Raw genomic sequence first — 18751 nt, forward strand, 5'->3', positions numbered from 1 at the left:
TATTTTGTTCTTTACTCTTGCTGGTCTCTTAGAAAGACAGGGCCAGATGGCCCTGGAGGCTCATTCTCTTTTGACAGATAAACAAGTAAATAGGTCATTGGATCCAAGCTAGCTCAATGGATCTAAATTGCCTCTTCCTGATACAAGCCGTTTAGCTTCATCAGCTCCCCTGCTTTAAGATATGTTTCCTTGACCAGGAAGCTCCCATTGTTGCATATCAGTATATTTTTTGTTGCCTAACTTCCAAATTCTCTTTGAATATGGAGAGTAGTACTATTGTAAATCTATTGCTTTTAGTTTCTTTAATGCTGTGGTGAGGTTTGCACAAATTGGGTTACGGAAACTAGAAAGATGCTTTTTTTCTTTGATGGCTTTCTACTTGATTTCCCTAATTACATCTCATTTTACAGTCACATCATGTTATCTAGTGACCCTTTGCATAACAATCCCTTGGCTTAAGTAATCATTCTATATAATTTCTTCCAAAATCTGTATTCCCAATCTTGAACATCTTTCAACAAGTTCTTTGCTTTCAACTATTTTCTTGATTAAATTTATGTTACCCACGATCAAAAGTATAAACTTATCCTTGTTTTATTTATTTCTCTTCATCACCAGTCCTCGAGTCCTATCAACTTTTATTTTATATATGTTCTATATTTTCCCGATCTCACTGGTTGTGATAATTGATTTTATGTGTCAACTTGACTGAACGAAGGGAAGCCTAGTGAACTGGTATGAGATTATTTCTGCGTGGATCTATGAGGGTATTTGGGATTTAAATCAGTAGACTGAGTAAAGAAAGGTACCCTCACCAATGTGTGTAGGCATCATCCTATTTGTCGAGGGCTTAAATAATACTAAAAGATGGAGGAATGGTATTCTTGGGCCTCCAGCCTATATATAGCTGATCATGGTCATGGGACTGCTTAGTCTCCGTAATAACATGAGTCAATCTTTTCAAATAAATATTTTTATCCATGTTGATTTCTATGTATCTATCATCTATCTATCTATCTATCTATCTATCTATCTATCTATCTATCTATCTATTGATCGATCTATCTAGCTTATATCTAACATATAACTTCTGTTAATTTCTAAGATAAACTTAGTTTATCTTATCCCTAAGATATTAGTCCAATTCTAGGTCAGGCCTAGACTATTCTTTTAACATTCATTCTTTCTCTTTCTAAGCTATCCTACAGGCTGAGCTAATTTTTGTATTGCTATTTCTCTGCCTAAAATAAAAAAAAAAAAAAATCTGCAAGCACTTATACTCTGTACCAGTATTTCAAATATTTGTGAAAAAGCTAAAACCGAAAACAGAATTGTATGCCTATGTTATCCAAAGAGTGGCTTTAGTTTTCCATTTCTAGAAATGTTGATATTTCTATAATGTATATATTTAACAAGCTTCAGTTCCTCTGTGCATCATTTTATGTATATTTAATAAGGTATAATTTATCTCTATCGAAATGGGAGTTTCTGAAGCAAAAGGAATAGAGTTTATCTTGCATATTTCTGAGGCTTCATTATTAATCAAATGATTGCTGGTCTCAGAAACAGAATATAAAGTTGCAAAATATTTGTGAATCAGTGAATGATCTCTATTTTGAATCCTAATTTAAATTTACACTAAAACATCTAATAACAATTAAATTATTAACTATATTAATTAAACAGAAGTTCCTAAGAATGAAGATATATATATATACACACATATACATATACATACATATATACATACATATATATATATACACATACATACATACATACATATATATGTATGTACATATATATACATACATGTATACATATATATATCTTCTTGATATATATACCTATCTTCTTAGGTATAAGTTAAGAAGATATATGTATCTTCTTAGGTATAAGTTAAGCAGAACCATTTTATGCAGTCCTTGACTCTTAGATATTTTATTTTTAATTGTACATGGAAGCAATATAAAATGTTTTCCCCATGTAACATGATTTTCCTTCAGATTACATATGAAGAAATATATATCATAATCTATACTCTAATTCAGGAAGGCTGATCACACATCATTGTCACCTATTCAGCAAATCAATTTTTGGGTCAATGTGAGAACACTGTCTCAATATATTTGGTTTCAGAAACAGATTGATAAATTTTTTTAACCATTTAAAAATTGCATTTCCAAGCAAAGGTATTTTCACAACTGAATTGTTATCTTGGACAGATAGATTTCCATTTTATTAAAAATTTATTTTTCAACTGTGTATTTATATAAGATGTTTAGAATGTTTGAGACAAAAATATCATAAAGGACATTATGGTATCAGTTTTCACAAAGCATTCTCTAAGTTTTAAAGTAATAAAGTTTGAATAGACTTTCTAAAACTGTGGCCATATATTTATAGCACAATTATACGGACTAGAACATTCCTGAGATTTTAGGACTGAAAAAATAACATTCAACATACTGCAGTGTTGTTACCCAAGTTATATGAAGAATGCTTTTGTAAGTCAATCAATCATGAGTAAATAGTCATTAGCATTATTTGCCACAGACCTTCTGTTTGGAACTAGAAAAGCCAAGAAAATGCAATGTATTACAAGCTGTACCCTAAAGCAAAACTATAAAATGAAATCAGTAGCATTTGACTTGTTTTATCACCAGTTTAGGGTTTATCTTAATTGTCCTATCATTTATTCCTGATTGAAAAGCTGGTTATTGAATCAAAACACAATGACATATTTATAGAAAGTTGTGTTTTTTTTCTTCCACATTTAATGGTAATTATCATTTTACCATAAATGAAAAATTGTACTTCAATTGTAGCATTCCATAAATCAAACTGAGCTATAAAGATTCATATTGCTTTTGTTCTACATAAAATATAAGAATGTGGATTTTTTTTTTTTTTTTTTTGGCAGTAATATTGACAGAAGTTCTCCTGAACACAGGTTATTTGAAGCCTTTTGGAGATCAATTCTGTCCTAAACCCAGGAAAGATTGAATTGGTCAGTACAGAAAGAGATCATATGAACAACAGAAAATTCATAATCTTGAAATAACATATTAAAAACATTAACACATTCATATTTGTTTTTAATTTAGAGAATGAAGATAATTATTTGATCAAAATCAATGGGAGACAAAAAAAAAAAAAAAATATATGGATTCCTGAAAGAATGGGATCAGCAGAAGATAAATAAAAACTGGGAATCTGGAGGCCCAGAGAGCATTTGTGGTGGAGAAGGACTGAGAAATCAACATTTACTTTCGAGCTGTATTGGAGGGAGAGAAATCTTCCAAAGCTTTTCAGAGTCCCTGTCACATCAAGTACTGGGAGACAGCCTCTAAACACATCCCCATGATTAAAACAATTTATTGGCTCCATCTGTTGTAATGATTGCCTAAATTATGACAATGAAAAGGCAACAAGTCTGCTATTGTATAGGGAGTATAGGTTATATGTATATACTGCATATTTGCATACTGTATAGTGAGTATAGGTGGTATATACACTGCATATTTGCATACTGTTAGCCTGATATATAAACCCCTTACAACCTGCCTTAATTTTCCAGACTCACTCATTCACTGGACAGATATTTATTGAGTATATTTATGTGCTATGCATTTTAGGCTATTGGGACATAACAATAAACACAGACAAAAAGTCCTGCCCTCATGTAGCTTAAATTCATTATAAATGTCTTGACTACATTCTGCTATCCAGATACATTGAAATATTAGTATGTTTAAAATGGATATATGTAATATAATTATAAATGTATGTTTTTCTTTCCTACTATACCTTTTATTCTGCTGATTTGAGTTAGTCTTTTTTTTCTGCTATTGATGAAAGCACAAGAAATCCCATGACTTCTTAAAAAACGGCTCTAGTTAATAGGAAATACTATAATCATATGAAGTTTTCAAAATAAAAGATTCTCTAGTTCCATATATTAACCAATACTTCAAGTTTAATTTCATGGTACACTTATTCTCCTTTCGCAGCTAAGATGTGTTCCTGGAAAATCTCCTGCATTCCTCAAAGAGGTTGTAGAAGACTTCCTTTTTCTCTAGTAATCACCTCTCACCAGTTTACTAGAAGCTGCTTTTTTTTTTTTTTTTTTTTTTAAACACTCAGGCTGCTGTCATCTGCTGTTGGAGATTGAGGAGGAAAGATTGGTAAGGTAGGCAGGAAAGTTCCAACTTAAATATTACTACTGTGAAATTGTTGAACACTATTTGGGTATTCAAGAGCTGTGAATTAGAAAAGGTATCCTAGCCCACCTTCACTTTTTAAGAGTATGAAAAAACTAATTTCATTTAAACATGAATGATAGAAAAGGATCATGGTCAAAATCACAAAATAAAAAGAGAATAGCAAGAAAAAATAATGGTTCTAAAAATGAGTCTCTTATTTATTTATTTATTTATTTATTATTTATTGATCGATTTATTTAAGATGAGAACTCTACCATAGTATTTTGGAACAAGCTAACTAATTTATGAAAAAAGAGAAACTATGGGGGGAAAAAAGCACATCAGAATTAGAATAAAACTCAAGGGAAAAAATTAAAAATCTAAATGAGGTGAATGAAGATATTAAAGAGATTAGACAGAAAGTGATATAAAAGATAAAAGAAGCTGATTCATCACTTATATAATAAGAGTCTCCTAAGATGAAAAAACAAAGTAAGAAAACAGGAAAAATAGTAAAACCTAGATTTAAAGAAAATGTTCCTGAATTAGTACTTGAATGGATATATCATATACTATATATGCAGAAAATGGCTCAGAATAGCCAACATGGAGCTGTATTAAATAAATTATTGGACTCCAAAGAAAAAGAGTAAATTCTTTGGAAATTTTAAATAAGACCAACACCCATTTGAAAAGAAAACTGGTTTGTGGTTAAATCTTTTGACTGTAATGCTCCATTAAAGAAGAAAATGGAATAAACTATTTATGTTCAGAAAAATATATATGTGTGTGTGTGTGTGTGTGTGTCAAGGGTTTTATATCTAGCAAATTAATTGTATGCTCCCTGCCTATTAGTCACTTCGTAGACTTGTGGTTTATCAGATTAAGTGTCCAAGTATCACAGAGTTTGTTTTCAAATAACCCTTATTGTATTTAATAATAGCCCCAAAGTGAAAGAGTAGTGATGCTGGCAGTTCGCATACGCCAAAGAGAAGCCATAAAGTGCTTCCCTTAAGTGAAAAGGTAAGAGTTCTCCACTTCATAATGAAAGAAAACAAATCTTATGCTGAGGTTGCTAAAATCTATGGTTAGAACAAATCTTTTATCCACGAACTTGTGGAAAAGGAAAAAGATATCTGTGCTACAGTTGTTGCACCTGCAAGTTATGTCCATAGTGTGCGACAAGTACTTAGTTAAGATGAGAAAGACATTAAATGGGTGGGTGGAAGACATGAGCAGAAAACGTGTTCCGATTAACAGCAATGTGTTACATACAACAGCACCAGAAAGAGCTGAGACTATAGGAAGACGTTAGCAAGAGTTCCCCTGAACAATGGCCATATTCACATAACTTTTATTACAGTATATTGTTATAATTGTTCTATTTTATTATTAGCTATTCTTGTTAATCTCTTACTTGCCAAATTTATAAATTAAACTATGTCATAGTTATACACGTATAGGAAAAAAACATAATACATATAGGACTAAGTACTATCTCAGGTTGCATGCAACTACTGGGGGTCTTGGAAAGTATCCCCGAGGATAAGGGAGGACTGTTGCATCATCACCTATGGTTTATTTCTAAAACAATATATACATACATTCATACATACATTCATACATACATAACCTGGAGCTAATCAGGACTCCAGCTTTAACTACCAATTTATAGGAAAAAGAGGAGACAGAGAAAAATATGAAATGAACCATTGAAAATACTATAGTCATCAAAATCCAGGCTTCAGAAATCTGGTTTCTTGAACAAATAAAGGTGAATAAAAAGTACTGGCATTAGTGAAGGGTATAGATTAAAAGAGACTTAAGAGAGCTACCAACCAATTGCAATGTATGGACCTTATTTGGATTCTGATATGAATAAAATTTTAATATAAATTTTGACAGGATATTTCTTGACAGTGAAGGATTTTTGTTAATTTTGGAGGAAATAATGAATGTATTGTGATTAAGTTTTGAATTCCTATTTTTAACAAATACATATTGAAATATTTCCAGGTAAAATATCATGTTTTTGTCTTGCTTCGGAATAATGGACTAAGGGAGTAATTGGGAGTATCAATGAATGATTTCCTAGGACTCAATAATGTTGAAACTGGGTATGTGATACATTGAGGTTCATTATAACAGTCTCTGTAATTCTATTTATGTTTAAAATGTTTAATACTTAAAAATTAAAAAGTTTTAAATACGGCTGGTGTCAAATTTTGGAAATAAGTTATAAATGTTTTCTATTTTAATTGTTAATTTGAATTTAAATATTAAATCCAGTTACGGCATTGTTGTAAATCTTTTTAAAAAAATGACTTTGTTAATAACTTCTTGGTAAAGAAATCACAATAAAATACTTCTTTAATGAATTCAATTTATTCTGTTTATTATCTTTATTCATATGGTATTTGGTAGAGCTGAAAACCATAGGTCAGCTAATTCTGAAGAAGGGATGTACTTGTAAACTATTAATTAATTAAAATTAACTTACATAATGATCTAATTTGCATAGCTAATGGACTAGGAATTGGTTATAGGCCATTAACAGTCATTAATAAATGAAATTGTATCAGAAATACAGAAGTCTCCGTTTTACATTCAAGAGGCAAAAATTAGTAACACATTCAAGAATCAGGCATTAAACAAACTAGCATTTAGCTTTTAGGCTTCATGCATTTCTGAGTTGATAATTCATGAATTTGCTATTCGGCCTTACCTCTACATGCATAATGGGACACAAACAGTGTACATGTGTGCATTAGGTGAACTATTATTAGCCCCAGACTTACATTTAGATGATAGTAATGAGAGCTAGTTGTATTATATTTACATATAAGAACTAAATACTACATCTCTATTCCTAGAAACCAGAGCTATATTTTGATAATTGCTAAGTTCCACAACCTAAATATTCACTAAAATTTTCTTTTAAATCTAACTGCTCATTTGTTTCAAAGAAAGATGGCAAATACAGTTTTCAATTAACTTTCACATTTATTTTTATTTGCAATAAGGTAGTTTACATAATGTAATTTATACCTATCTTAACCTTTTGACTCCTGGTTTGTCAATTATATTTACAATTTGAATCATCCATTACATTTTATATAAAAATATAATAATAATAATAATAATAATAACAATGGCCTGCAGTTTAAAGATTTTAAAAACTCAAAGAACTGGTCTGCTGTTTTTAAAGAATTTAATTATACAAGTGATGCATAATCATTAAAGACAACTTAATTCCTTTAATTCCAAAGACACACTTATGCAATCTGATTTTTTTGAATAATTTGATTGTACCTGTGCAGGCTTTAATGCTAGATCAGTGAGATTTGAAATAAAACAAAAGGAGTGATTTATTTTTTATCATCAATTGCTGAACTGAGATAGTTACATGGTGGAAAGTTCATGAACTTAATTGTCTGACCTTCATATAACACATCTTCTGACTTTTACTCCTACTCTTACTCTGCTTTCTGTTCCACTAGCATTTATACATGTGTGTACCCTTGCCCTGGATCGCATGTTCTCTTCTTTTTTCATCTTTCCCCTTCTAAAAATGCTAATTGATGGAGTGCTGTGACAAATGTCAAGGAATGGCCCCAGAATTGAAGGTGAATGTTTCAGAGCCCGTCTCCCACTTCACACTCCTTGTGAGCTGCTATTCTACTAAAGGCTAAATTTGGTTTTCATGGATATCCTAAATTCTACAAAAGTCGGTGTGATTATTTAAAAAGAGATGGGTTGCTTAAGTGCAAAGAAGTATTACCTCAATGAATGGAAAAAAATAGCATTTATCCCTTTATTGGTAATAGCTCTCAGGATTTGTGCTGACCTCCTTCACATATTGGCTTTTACTTGCTTCTCTGTGTGGTTAAATTATGTCATACTGAAATGCTGAAGACAGATTTTGGCGTCAAAAGGTGTGAGCCTAAATCTTCAACTTTTCATGTACTGACAAGTGTCATTTTTAGAAAAACTCACTAAACTTTTTCTTACTATGTCTTTGTAAAATGAAGATAATTATCATTTCTTAGAAAGGGGTGTGAATTAAATATAATGCGACACATGCATTATGGTAAATGTTAGTCACTAATTTTGAGATGTGTTTTCCTCTATTCTAAGAAAATACAAGTATATGAGTACCAGAAACCACACAATGCAGGGACTGTCTAGTGGTCATACACCCATTACCACACTACATTCCAGAGCACTAGCCAGAACCTCACAGTGGGATGAGAATAAGGCTGATTATCTAACATACTCAGATAATGACGATATTCTACAATATCATACACAAAGTTTGCAAATACCTAGTGTGCTACTGTCATGACATTTTAGGCGTATGAAATCATCTTGGCATTGTCCTATATCGGAAATTAAAATAAATGGCGAATCATCTTCGAGTCTGATCTTCCTACATTCTTCACTGAGAACTTTTAGACATATGTATTTTATTTGACAATGAGTAGAAACGCCATACATTTATTAGAATGGTGCAAAAGTAATTGTGGTTTTTCCAATTCTTTTTAACCTTTTAAACCGCAATTACTTTTGCACCAACCTAAGACAAACCATTAAATAATATAACTTACTTTTTGAAGGAACTCGGAGGTTGGCGAGGACCACTTCCAGGGAATCAGCTTGGACTCGGAGTACATAGCTTGTCTTTGTTTCATAATCCAGAGGGGCGTTCACATAAATAACACCCGTGATGTTATTAATACCAAAATGATCTAGAATTAAAATATAATTTCTTGGTCATTTTCTTCATATTATAAGGAACAAGAATTCTCTTTAAAAGGCATTGTGGTTTCAAAAACACCTATTTATAATGCGAGCCATGCATACAAGTGCTAAGATGCTGGCTTTTGGATACCATATTTTAATTCTTTGGAAACTATGTTCCAGAAATTATCAACATCAATATTACCCTAAGCTCATTACTTAAAATTCTAGATTTTTTGAGATTCTCCTGGAAATTAATATTTCTGTGGTCAATCACATTTGCATACTATTTCCTTTACCATAGATTCACACGGTCCTCTAACATACTAAATGTTTTCAGAAATTCTGTTTTTAAAAAACCCATATAATTGTGTTTAACCAAGTATTTTATATTATTAGATTAATACACATTTTAAGATTTAAAAAATTCTATCTTCTAGATTTAGTGTTCTACAAAGACCGCTTTAGAGAAAATCAGGGAATTTAATATAGCAGTTATTTAGAAAATATGATTCTAAATAGCTTAAAATATTTTGCCCTGATGTCCATTTTTTAAATAAATTTGCTGATGTATGTTTAAGTGAAGAGCAGCGCACATTGGCACATTTTATAATATCCTATCGCTTGCACTCTTGACATCTTTTCCTATCTTTAGTTTTCTGCACAGCGTTTATTACTCCTTAAGTACTATATATTTATCAATTTAATAATTTTTATTGTCTGTCTCCTCATATTGTATGGTTAAATTCTGTGAGGGCAAGGATCCATCTATTTTGCTCACTGCTCTATCCCTCGTGGAAGAGTACTTAGTTCATAATAAATGTTCCACTAAACATTTGTTAAATAAATTAACAAATATTTGCTGAATAAATTAATAAATAAATGAATTGACTGTAAAAAAAAAAAAAAAGTCATTGTGGGGGAAAGAAGGTAGTAAGTAGAGCCATTCCACTATCTTCAAGGAAGAGAGCTGAGAGAATTACAGAAAGAATATCAGAACAGATTGAGAAATCACAACTTCAGTCTGACATTGGAACTCTAAAGACAAAGGAAGTTTATTAATATTTAGGGAGCAGTCACAGCAGCACAGTATAAACAAAGAAGAAAGCGATGAGAAAAGTATGATGTTTAGTACTTGCTTCAGGGGCGGCAATTCTCGTGATGGTTGGTTATTGAAATATTGGGAAAAGGCCTTTATAATTTCCTTGAAAACAGCTTTAACAGAATTAACATTTATTCATTTATTACATATTCAATATTAATGTATTTGTTAAATATATCATATTAACTTTTTTTTGACTATCCATGTCATGCCAGGCCATCAGCTTATCAAAAGGGAAATATAGAGGACAACTAAGTTGCAGATAAAAGATGAAATAAAGAATGGGTGGGAAAGACTGAGCTATGGACTTATTCCAGGAGGCTCACGGACCATTCTATTCTCAGTCAATTGTGATGGGTAGACAAACTTAAATCATTTATTTACTTACAATTGTTAATTACATGTCTAATTTCACTGTTTGAGGATATGTACAATATAAATGGCTTTTACATGGATGCGGTTCTTTGGGAACTCACAATTATCTATGATTCTAAAATTTCTTCAGGATTAGCTAAGGTATGACATGGAGTACACGTCATGGATGGTACAGAACAGTGGGAAGACACTCCTGTACGGCAACAATTATGCCTAAAATCTGACAGTAGGATGCACTGATTTTGAAGAAACGTCATTAAAATATCCCTGCATGAGGAGGACGGAAAGGGTTCCAGAACTGGATATTTAGTATTTCCTGTGAAGGGGGGATCACTTTTGGGGATAACTGGATTTTTAGTCAGATTCAGCACATAGTTACCGATTACATTTAAGTTGGACACATTTGTATCAGAAATATAGAGCAAGCAATAATTCAATCTGAAATTAATTCCAAATTCAAATTGATTGGTTTATGGTAAAAACAGAGACTAAATAAATATCTACTCACCCTCTTCATTTCCTGAAACAATGGAGTACACGATACTCTGATTGATGGCCGCAGCGGAAATTACACCAACTGTAGTCCCTCTGGTTGCAAGTTCACTTACTGGAGGAGGTCTGCAGGTTTAGAGAAAATGATTGATTTTTTTTTTTTTTATTGTCCATTTTGCCATGATGGAGTTTTGAATTTAATAATAGAATGTTAGTTTATGTGTGTATGAGTTTATTTGAATGATACTATTTTCTGAAGTTTTTAAGGAAGTACTATATTAAGACTCTGGCCCTAAAAAAACTATGTTCAAAGTCATGCAAATACTCTTTTAAGACTATCTTGTCACCTGCGTTGTTTTTAATTAAAGATGGAACGCACTACTACTTTGTTATGTGACAAATAACATACACACTTACTTTCATTTATCTCTAAAGCACCTTCTGCACCGAAAGCAAGAGATGGATACAATTTGCTACCTCAACTTGCTAAAGTAAAATGGTACTATTGTGTTGTTGATGTTATCATATTTAAGCAAATGATTCCAAATGTTTCTTTCTAGTTCTCAGCCATGCTTTATTGTAAAGCTAACTGTACTAAAAGTATTTGAATGAATGGCATCACAAAATTAACATTTATTTTAAATTTACTGATCTTGCTTAACTGTAGTCAACTGTATTATGTACCCAGTACTATATTTACTTAATTTCAAAAACATATTTTCAACACATTATTTCAATCTCAAAATCTCAATTTCATTATATAATATTGGTAACTAACCGGCTATCATAAATTTATTTTCATAAATTATTGCAAATAATCTCACTTTTACAATTCACAGGTATTTATAACATTCAGCTCCAATAGATTTAGAAAATTATCGAATACAAACTTTTAACAATATCGCTGAGTCATTCTGTAGTCTAGACAACCTAACTCATCTTATTTCTAATAAGCTTTAGCTTATTTTCTCAATCTGATAAGATAAATCCTATTGTCATTTGTTTTGTATGGTCTTTTTCTTTCAATACTTACTCTTGTAACACTACCCTTCATTTTTATCTCCATTTTCTCAGTTCCTCTAATCTAGATTACACCATGTAATTATATTGTGCCCTCACTGAAGTCTTTTAATAACAAATTCTGAGACACAAATATAATCAGAAAAATCAATTATATACAACTCTTCATAAACATCTTTTCCAAACTACTATTTCTTTGAGGCTACAGTCCATATACTTGATTGACTACGTTACCTAAATGTGAAGTGATCTAGCTTCACCTAATGGTGGTTACCCCATCTCCTAATGGTGGTTCATATATTCATTGTATGGCCAATAACATTTATTTATTTATTTTATTCTCCTACATCTTTTCTGCCTTCTTTTGTTAACAGTATCCAGATATTACTTTGGATAATCATACTACCTCCATTCTCAGTCTAATTGGTTTGGATAGGGCTGACCTAGTTCTGAGGATATATAGACACATTACCTATATCTGGCCAAGGAGGACACTTTATCCTCGTCGCTCAGTGTTCATGTGTGGTAAATGTCTCATGCAAAGCCAATGAAAATCAATCCCAGAAAATTTACTGATAACTATTAGGAAAAACATGTGTTTGTTTATTTATTATTATTTTTGGCTAGAATTTTAATATCTGTACCCTATAAGTAGGTTCTTGTTGATAATGATATGAATACAAATGAAATAACTTAGGGTTGAAGATCGATCCTCTAAACTTTCGCTAATATTCTAAATGCTGCTATATTTAAAGCTAGTTAAACTCATCATTTCTTTTATAGAAAAACAAATTCTCTTTTATTTCTCCTTTATCTAAGATTTCTATCACTTCCAATCAAAGAGTCCCAATTAATTTATTAAAAATTTGTTTAGATTAGAAAAGGATACAATTGCCTAGGTAGACACTTCTTAAATAAGATATATCTGAGATAGCATTATTATATTTTATAAGCAATTTGTTTTGTCGTTGTCATAGTGTCAGTATAGCGAAAAAAGTATACCTTTGGTAACTTTGAATAAAAAATGATAGTAGTGTACCACAAAAAGGAAGGCGCTTACAAAAGTGACACTAAAGTTGGTTTTGATGGACTGCTTCGATTATCAATAGAAATATTATTGTATGATATTTTAGATTATAAACAGGCATTAAGAAAATTTGTTGTTTGTCACTGCTTAGCGCTTGACCATGGTGATTGTGAAATAAAAACCTGAAATGGGTTAAAAGCAGGGAACTATGGAAACACAATAGTCTCTTAAAAGGACCTCAATAATCTCCCCCTGCTGGTATTCCTAACCCTTGAGTATCCTTGTCCTCTTGCATGAGGGCCAGAGAGTTACTTGTTTCTAACCAACAGAAATTGGCAAAGTAGATGGGATGTCACCTCAGTGATTATGTAACATAAGATTATAATTTGTAACTTCATCCTGGCTAGTACACTCGATCAACTCAGCTGGATTTAATAAAGTAAGTGGACATATGGAATTGTCCATGTGACAAGATACTGAAGGTGATATATAACCAATAGTCAGAGAGGAACTGAGGCCCTCAGTCCAACATCCCACAAGTAACTGACTCCTATCAACAACCACATGAGCTTAGAAGTTGACCCTTCTCTAATCAAGCCTCAGGTGAGATCTGAGCACTGGCCAACATCTTGATTCAAACCTGTGTAAGACTATGAAACAGAGAACACAGGCGGCTAATTCCTAATTTACAGAAACTTCAAGATGATTTGACAATTAAGTTCGCGAACACATCCTAGAAAAAGTGCTACATAACTCATTGCTGAATATTACTAAGGTCACCTTACAGCACTTCCCTTAGGAAGCTATGCAATGACTCCAGCACCTAGTCCACCATTCAAAGCAATTTTGGAACACTTTTTCTGTAATGGCCATCAGAGTTGTTGTATTACCCTCGATGTCCTGAATGTCATCAAAATGTCTTCTTTTCAACATTTCCTTTATCTTAGGTTAAAAAAAGAAGTCATTAGGGTCCAGATCAGGTGAGTAGGGAGGGTGTTCCAATACAGTTATTTGTGTGCTGGCTAAAAACTCCCTCACAGACAGTGTTGTGTGAGAGGTGCATTGTCATGATGCAAGAGTCATGAATTAGCAAAAAGTTCAGGTCGTTTTTGTCTAACATTTTCACGCAGCCTTTTCAGAACTTCCAAATGGTAAACTTGGTTAACTGTTTGTCCACTTTGTACAAATTCATAATGAATAATCCCTTTGATATCAAAAAAGGTTAGCAACACTGTTGCAACTAATTCATGAACTTAATTGTCAGACCTCATATGTGTTTTAATTTATTAAGCTTGAGTTAATATTGTTATACTGTGATAGGTAACAAATACATGTGGTTTGAATATTAACAGCAACAAATTACATATAACTTAAGTTTGATACAAGAAAACATATATTAGTCATATTCTGAAATAATTTTCACAAACTGAATTTATTTTTGTGGAATGAAATAGATATTGCTTAAATTGTTTACATGTCTATTATGTTACTACCTGAGATAAGAGCTAAATTTTGTACTTTCCATATTTAGTTTATTGATCCTTATAAATTACAGAAATATAAAGTCTACAGCTAATGTTCCTTCAGCTTTAACATTAGAAAAATGCCATCTTTTATTACAAACTTTAAAAATAATTTTACATGTACTCTTGTATAATCTGGATGAAATTACTTAATACTGTGTGAATTAAGTGGCGTAATTTAAGAAAGAATATAAATCCAATACAACTAAGTGCATTTAAAGTTTTATTTATAAGTAAATGTTCAAAACAGATTTACTTCTAGACAAAATATCTCATTAACCTTTGTCTTAATTGTTCCAACACACTTCTTCTACCAGCATCAAAACATACCATGAAAATGCAATTTTCTCTAGGCTAGAATTAAATGAACCTCTCTGATAATGAACATTCAATTACCAAAAAATTAATTATTTTCTATATATTTCCAGGCAGGACCCATTTTATTTTTGTTTTATATCCTGGTAAGTACCAGTTGCCATGATTGGGACATTCATATTTCCTTTTGAGTCACATATCATTTGAATACAAAATGAAACAATTGGTGTAAATTAAGGGTGTTTAAATCAGAGGACAGAGAGCATAGAAAGATAAGAAAATTGAATAGAATTAGCTGAAGACAAATAATAGGGGAAGGGGTGCAAGTAAAGAAGTGGACACTGCGTGCTCTGTTTAATAAGGGTGACTACTACGTAATAATGCAAGTCCACTGTGATTTTAAAGTGGAAAGTAAATTCAAAATTTCATGTGAATTTTATAAACATTTACATTATGGCAAGGAATGAAAATTTTTAAAGTATCATCTGACTTGGTTTGATCTATGTGCTTGATCTATGGCCGACCGTTTATGAATCTTAGAGTAAATTATCTGAAAGTATTTTTCATTTCTACTATTCTGAGTCTGGTATAATGTGATTTATCATTCTCTCTTTTTTTTCTGTTGAGTACAATCAAAATCTATTGATTAGTTTCAGAAGCAAAGACTTATGGCCAAATGAAGGATTTCTCTATAGGATTTTTTTAAAAGAAACAAACAAAACCCAAAAGTTTCTCTTGATATTAATTCATATAGTTGTAATTCATATATTTTAAAATAAACAATCCTCATTAACCTTCTTCTAATGAACTTTCTAACACCTAATTCAAAACATGTAGTTGTTGGTTATTTTAAATTCAAGAATTCTACTTTCCAAAGCTAGATTTACTGCTGATATAACTGAGGAAAAAAATCATGTTTACAATAAAAGAGGCACTTGAAACAGATAGGGCTCAGTAGTGGAATTATACAGCCTTCCTGATGAAGCTTAAGAGTCAAGAGATCAACTGGATTCCCATTGTCCAGGAAAGGACTGCTAAGAGCATGCTAAAGGACATGGTTATATCTTTAACAGATATGGACCTTGAACATTGGAGAGACAGATGGTTTCATAATCTAAAAATGTCTTCAGGAAGGGCCTTCACCAGAGGCTCTTTCACAAGAGTTGATCTGAGTTGGGTTTGATGCCCATGTTCCTGACATTTTCCTGATGGCAGCACTAGCCCCTATTTCCCCAGCCAAGGGCAACACTTTGGCCTTTAATGGCCATTTTAAACAAATTCCACAGATTTTGACTAAAATTTCAAAAATCACCTAAACGGATACTTAAACAGAGACTAAATAATAATTCAGTTTAAAACACCTTAGTTATGATAGATATCACATTAAAATTTTACATCACATTTAAATTTTACTAATTCATAATCTTACTATTTGCACTGTCACCTCCCTTAAATTTTACACGTAAAACAGCTCTATGTTTTTAAAACTTAATAAACTTTGTTTTTTAGAGTAGTTTTAGGTTTACAGAAAAATTGAACAGAAAATATAGAATTCCATATGCACCTCCACCCCCAGTTTCCCCAATTATTAATGTCTTGCATTAGTGTGGTTTGTCTGTTACAATTGATGGACCAGTATCAATACATTATTAACTAAAGTCCGCAGTCGACATGAGACTTCATTCTTTGTGTGGTATAGTATTATGGGTTTGGACACATGTATAATGTCATGTATCCACCATTATTACAGTATCATACAATGTAGTTTCAGTGACAAACAAAAATCTCCCATTCTTCACCTATTCATCCTTCCCTCCCCCTGAATCTGCCATCACTGATCTTTATACTGTCTGTACACTTTTCCTTTTCCAGAATGCAATACAATTTAAATCATATATTATTTAAGTAAGAAGAAATTTGATCAAAGTGAATCCAGATTTCTTGCTTGGAAATAAATCTGTGCAGATAAACTATGGCCCAGAAAAGTTAACAACTACAAAATTTATATGCAAAATACTTACAACATAATTTTCTATGGGTGTATAAACTAATTCATGGATATCTGCTTAACATTTCAAATTGATTCTTTTTTTGAAAATATAGACTACAATAAATCTCTCTCAATTAAATATTTTTAACATCTTTGTAATCTGAACAGTGACTATACTAAAATAACAGAATTTGCAGGGTTCAAATGTTAGATTGAGTTTTTACAGTATATATATAGATGAAACAATCATTCTACAATTTAAAATCTACTTTTATTGTTGGGTTCATGAAGTAACAATAAAAGTAAATGTTATATGTGTTGCATAAAGCTCTAATTATTTTAAATGCCATGCAGTTTAGGATATAAAAGTGTTTATAAATAGATGCTATAAAATTACACTGGGATTCAATCTGGCTCTGTTGCTTTCTTTCTATTGAGAAACAAACTTAATTTATTTTGATATGTTTAAATTCAATATATTTGCAAATTAGTACCGATTAAGAGATTATTCTTATAGCTGTCATGAGGGAATGTAATGAAAACAGGAAGTAGAAAAAAAACAAAACCACCCACTGGAACTCCCATTATTTGTAACCTTGGAGTAATTTCATCAGGATGATCTAATTTGACATATTTAATTGAGAAAAACAGTTTAAAAATAATATGGATCAGGAGAGGTAAAAAAAAAAAAAAGGCTTTCCTAGAATCTTAGGATGGATTGTAGATAAGAAATTTAATAAAGTGCCAAATGGTTAGACACTGCTTTTTGCATCTTTTCCAAAATGTGCTTACTTTGTTAAGAGTTTTGCTTCTTTTTCGATCGATGAAGTGTCTTTATCTTGAAGACAAGAAAACTGAAGCCCTGAGTCATAAATAGTTTTTCACATCCAGAAAACAATATGAAAGCTAAATCTATAGCCTAGGATGTACATGGGGTTTTTTGTTGTTGTTTCTATTATTGTTCTCATTAATAGCGTTTATCTAATCTAAGTCATCAGTTCTCAAACTTTAAAACCATAAGAATTAGCTGAACAACTTTTTAAATTTTTCAGATTTTTGGGGACTATGCTTAAAGATTCTGATTTAATAGGTCCATGGGGTCAGACCCAGGAACATCATTTGTAAAAGGTCATTCTTTCAATAAAGAGGCAAAATCTATTATCTTTGAGGCAAGATTTTAGTAGTGACCTAAAAAGACAGGAACAATTATCTTCAAATAAAGGCATCTCTCATATTGGACAATGGATCTAAATTAAAGTAGAAAACAACCTTAGTAAACAAGTGATGTTCTTGGCATGTGGTTTTATCTTATATTACACTAATAATTTACAGAGAGCTTTTTTCATTCTTTGAAATCAAGACCAATAGCTTTCGCTCAACTCATTAAAAACCTTTTTACAAAATCACAAAATCCAAGCTTGTGAGGTTTATATAAGAATTATGGCAACGTTTTTCAATGCAGGTAATTTTAATTATCTTGAATAATGATGTGTTAATTAGAACCGCTCATTTACCATTTTATTTAACATTATTATAAATTTTTCATTTTTTATAGTATATAAAAATAGATTTGTGATTTTTACATTATTCTTCTTTTCTGTTTTGAATATCAGGAGGTGGACTATTACTTCTTTATAGTTATTTATAAAATAAACTCTATTTTCATTCTTCAATATAAAGCCACTTGAAAAACATATTTGTATAAAATCTTTGCATCATTATTTATTACAAGACTAATTCACAGTAGTTAGCAAAGTATCATTCTTTTTTACTTTAACAGAGAAACTGACAAGGTAATTTTCTTTATTCAGGGGATTTGAATTTTTAAAAACATTTTCAAGATACTTATATGTATAATATTCTTGTTTTGGATTTGATATATTAAATTTGAATAATATTGAAAATTGAAAATGACTCACAATGTATTTTTATGAGTTAGAAAAATATCAACTTGTTCTAGAG

At 31.2% G+C, this 18751-nt stretch overlaps 1 protein-coding gene across 1 annotated transcript in view; it reads right to left on the reverse strand.

Moving 5' to 3' along the window:
* PCDH15 (protocadherin related 15) overlaps nt 1-18751 on the reverse strand; it is a 1316677-nt gene that overhangs the window by 92901 nt on the left and 1205025 nt on the right. The window contains exons 28-29 of the mRNA XM_088791982.1: nt 10931-11040; nt 8813-8953 (exon numbers count right to left, since the gene is read on the reverse strand). Of these exons, the coding sequence (XP_088648108.1) occupies nt 8813-8953; nt 10931-11040 (251 nt within the window). The remainder of the gene's footprint in view (nt 1-8812; nt 8954-10930; nt 11041-18751) is intronic.

The sequence above is a fragment of the Rhinolophus sinicus genome, chromosome 15 (assembly GCF_057876585.1).
Source record: "Rhinolophus sinicus isolate RSI-liver-muscle chromosome 15, RSI-T2T, whole genome shotgun sequence".
Lineage (NCBI taxonomy): Eukaryota > Metazoa > Chordata > Mammalia > Chiroptera > Rhinolophidae > Rhinolophus > Rhinolophus sinicus.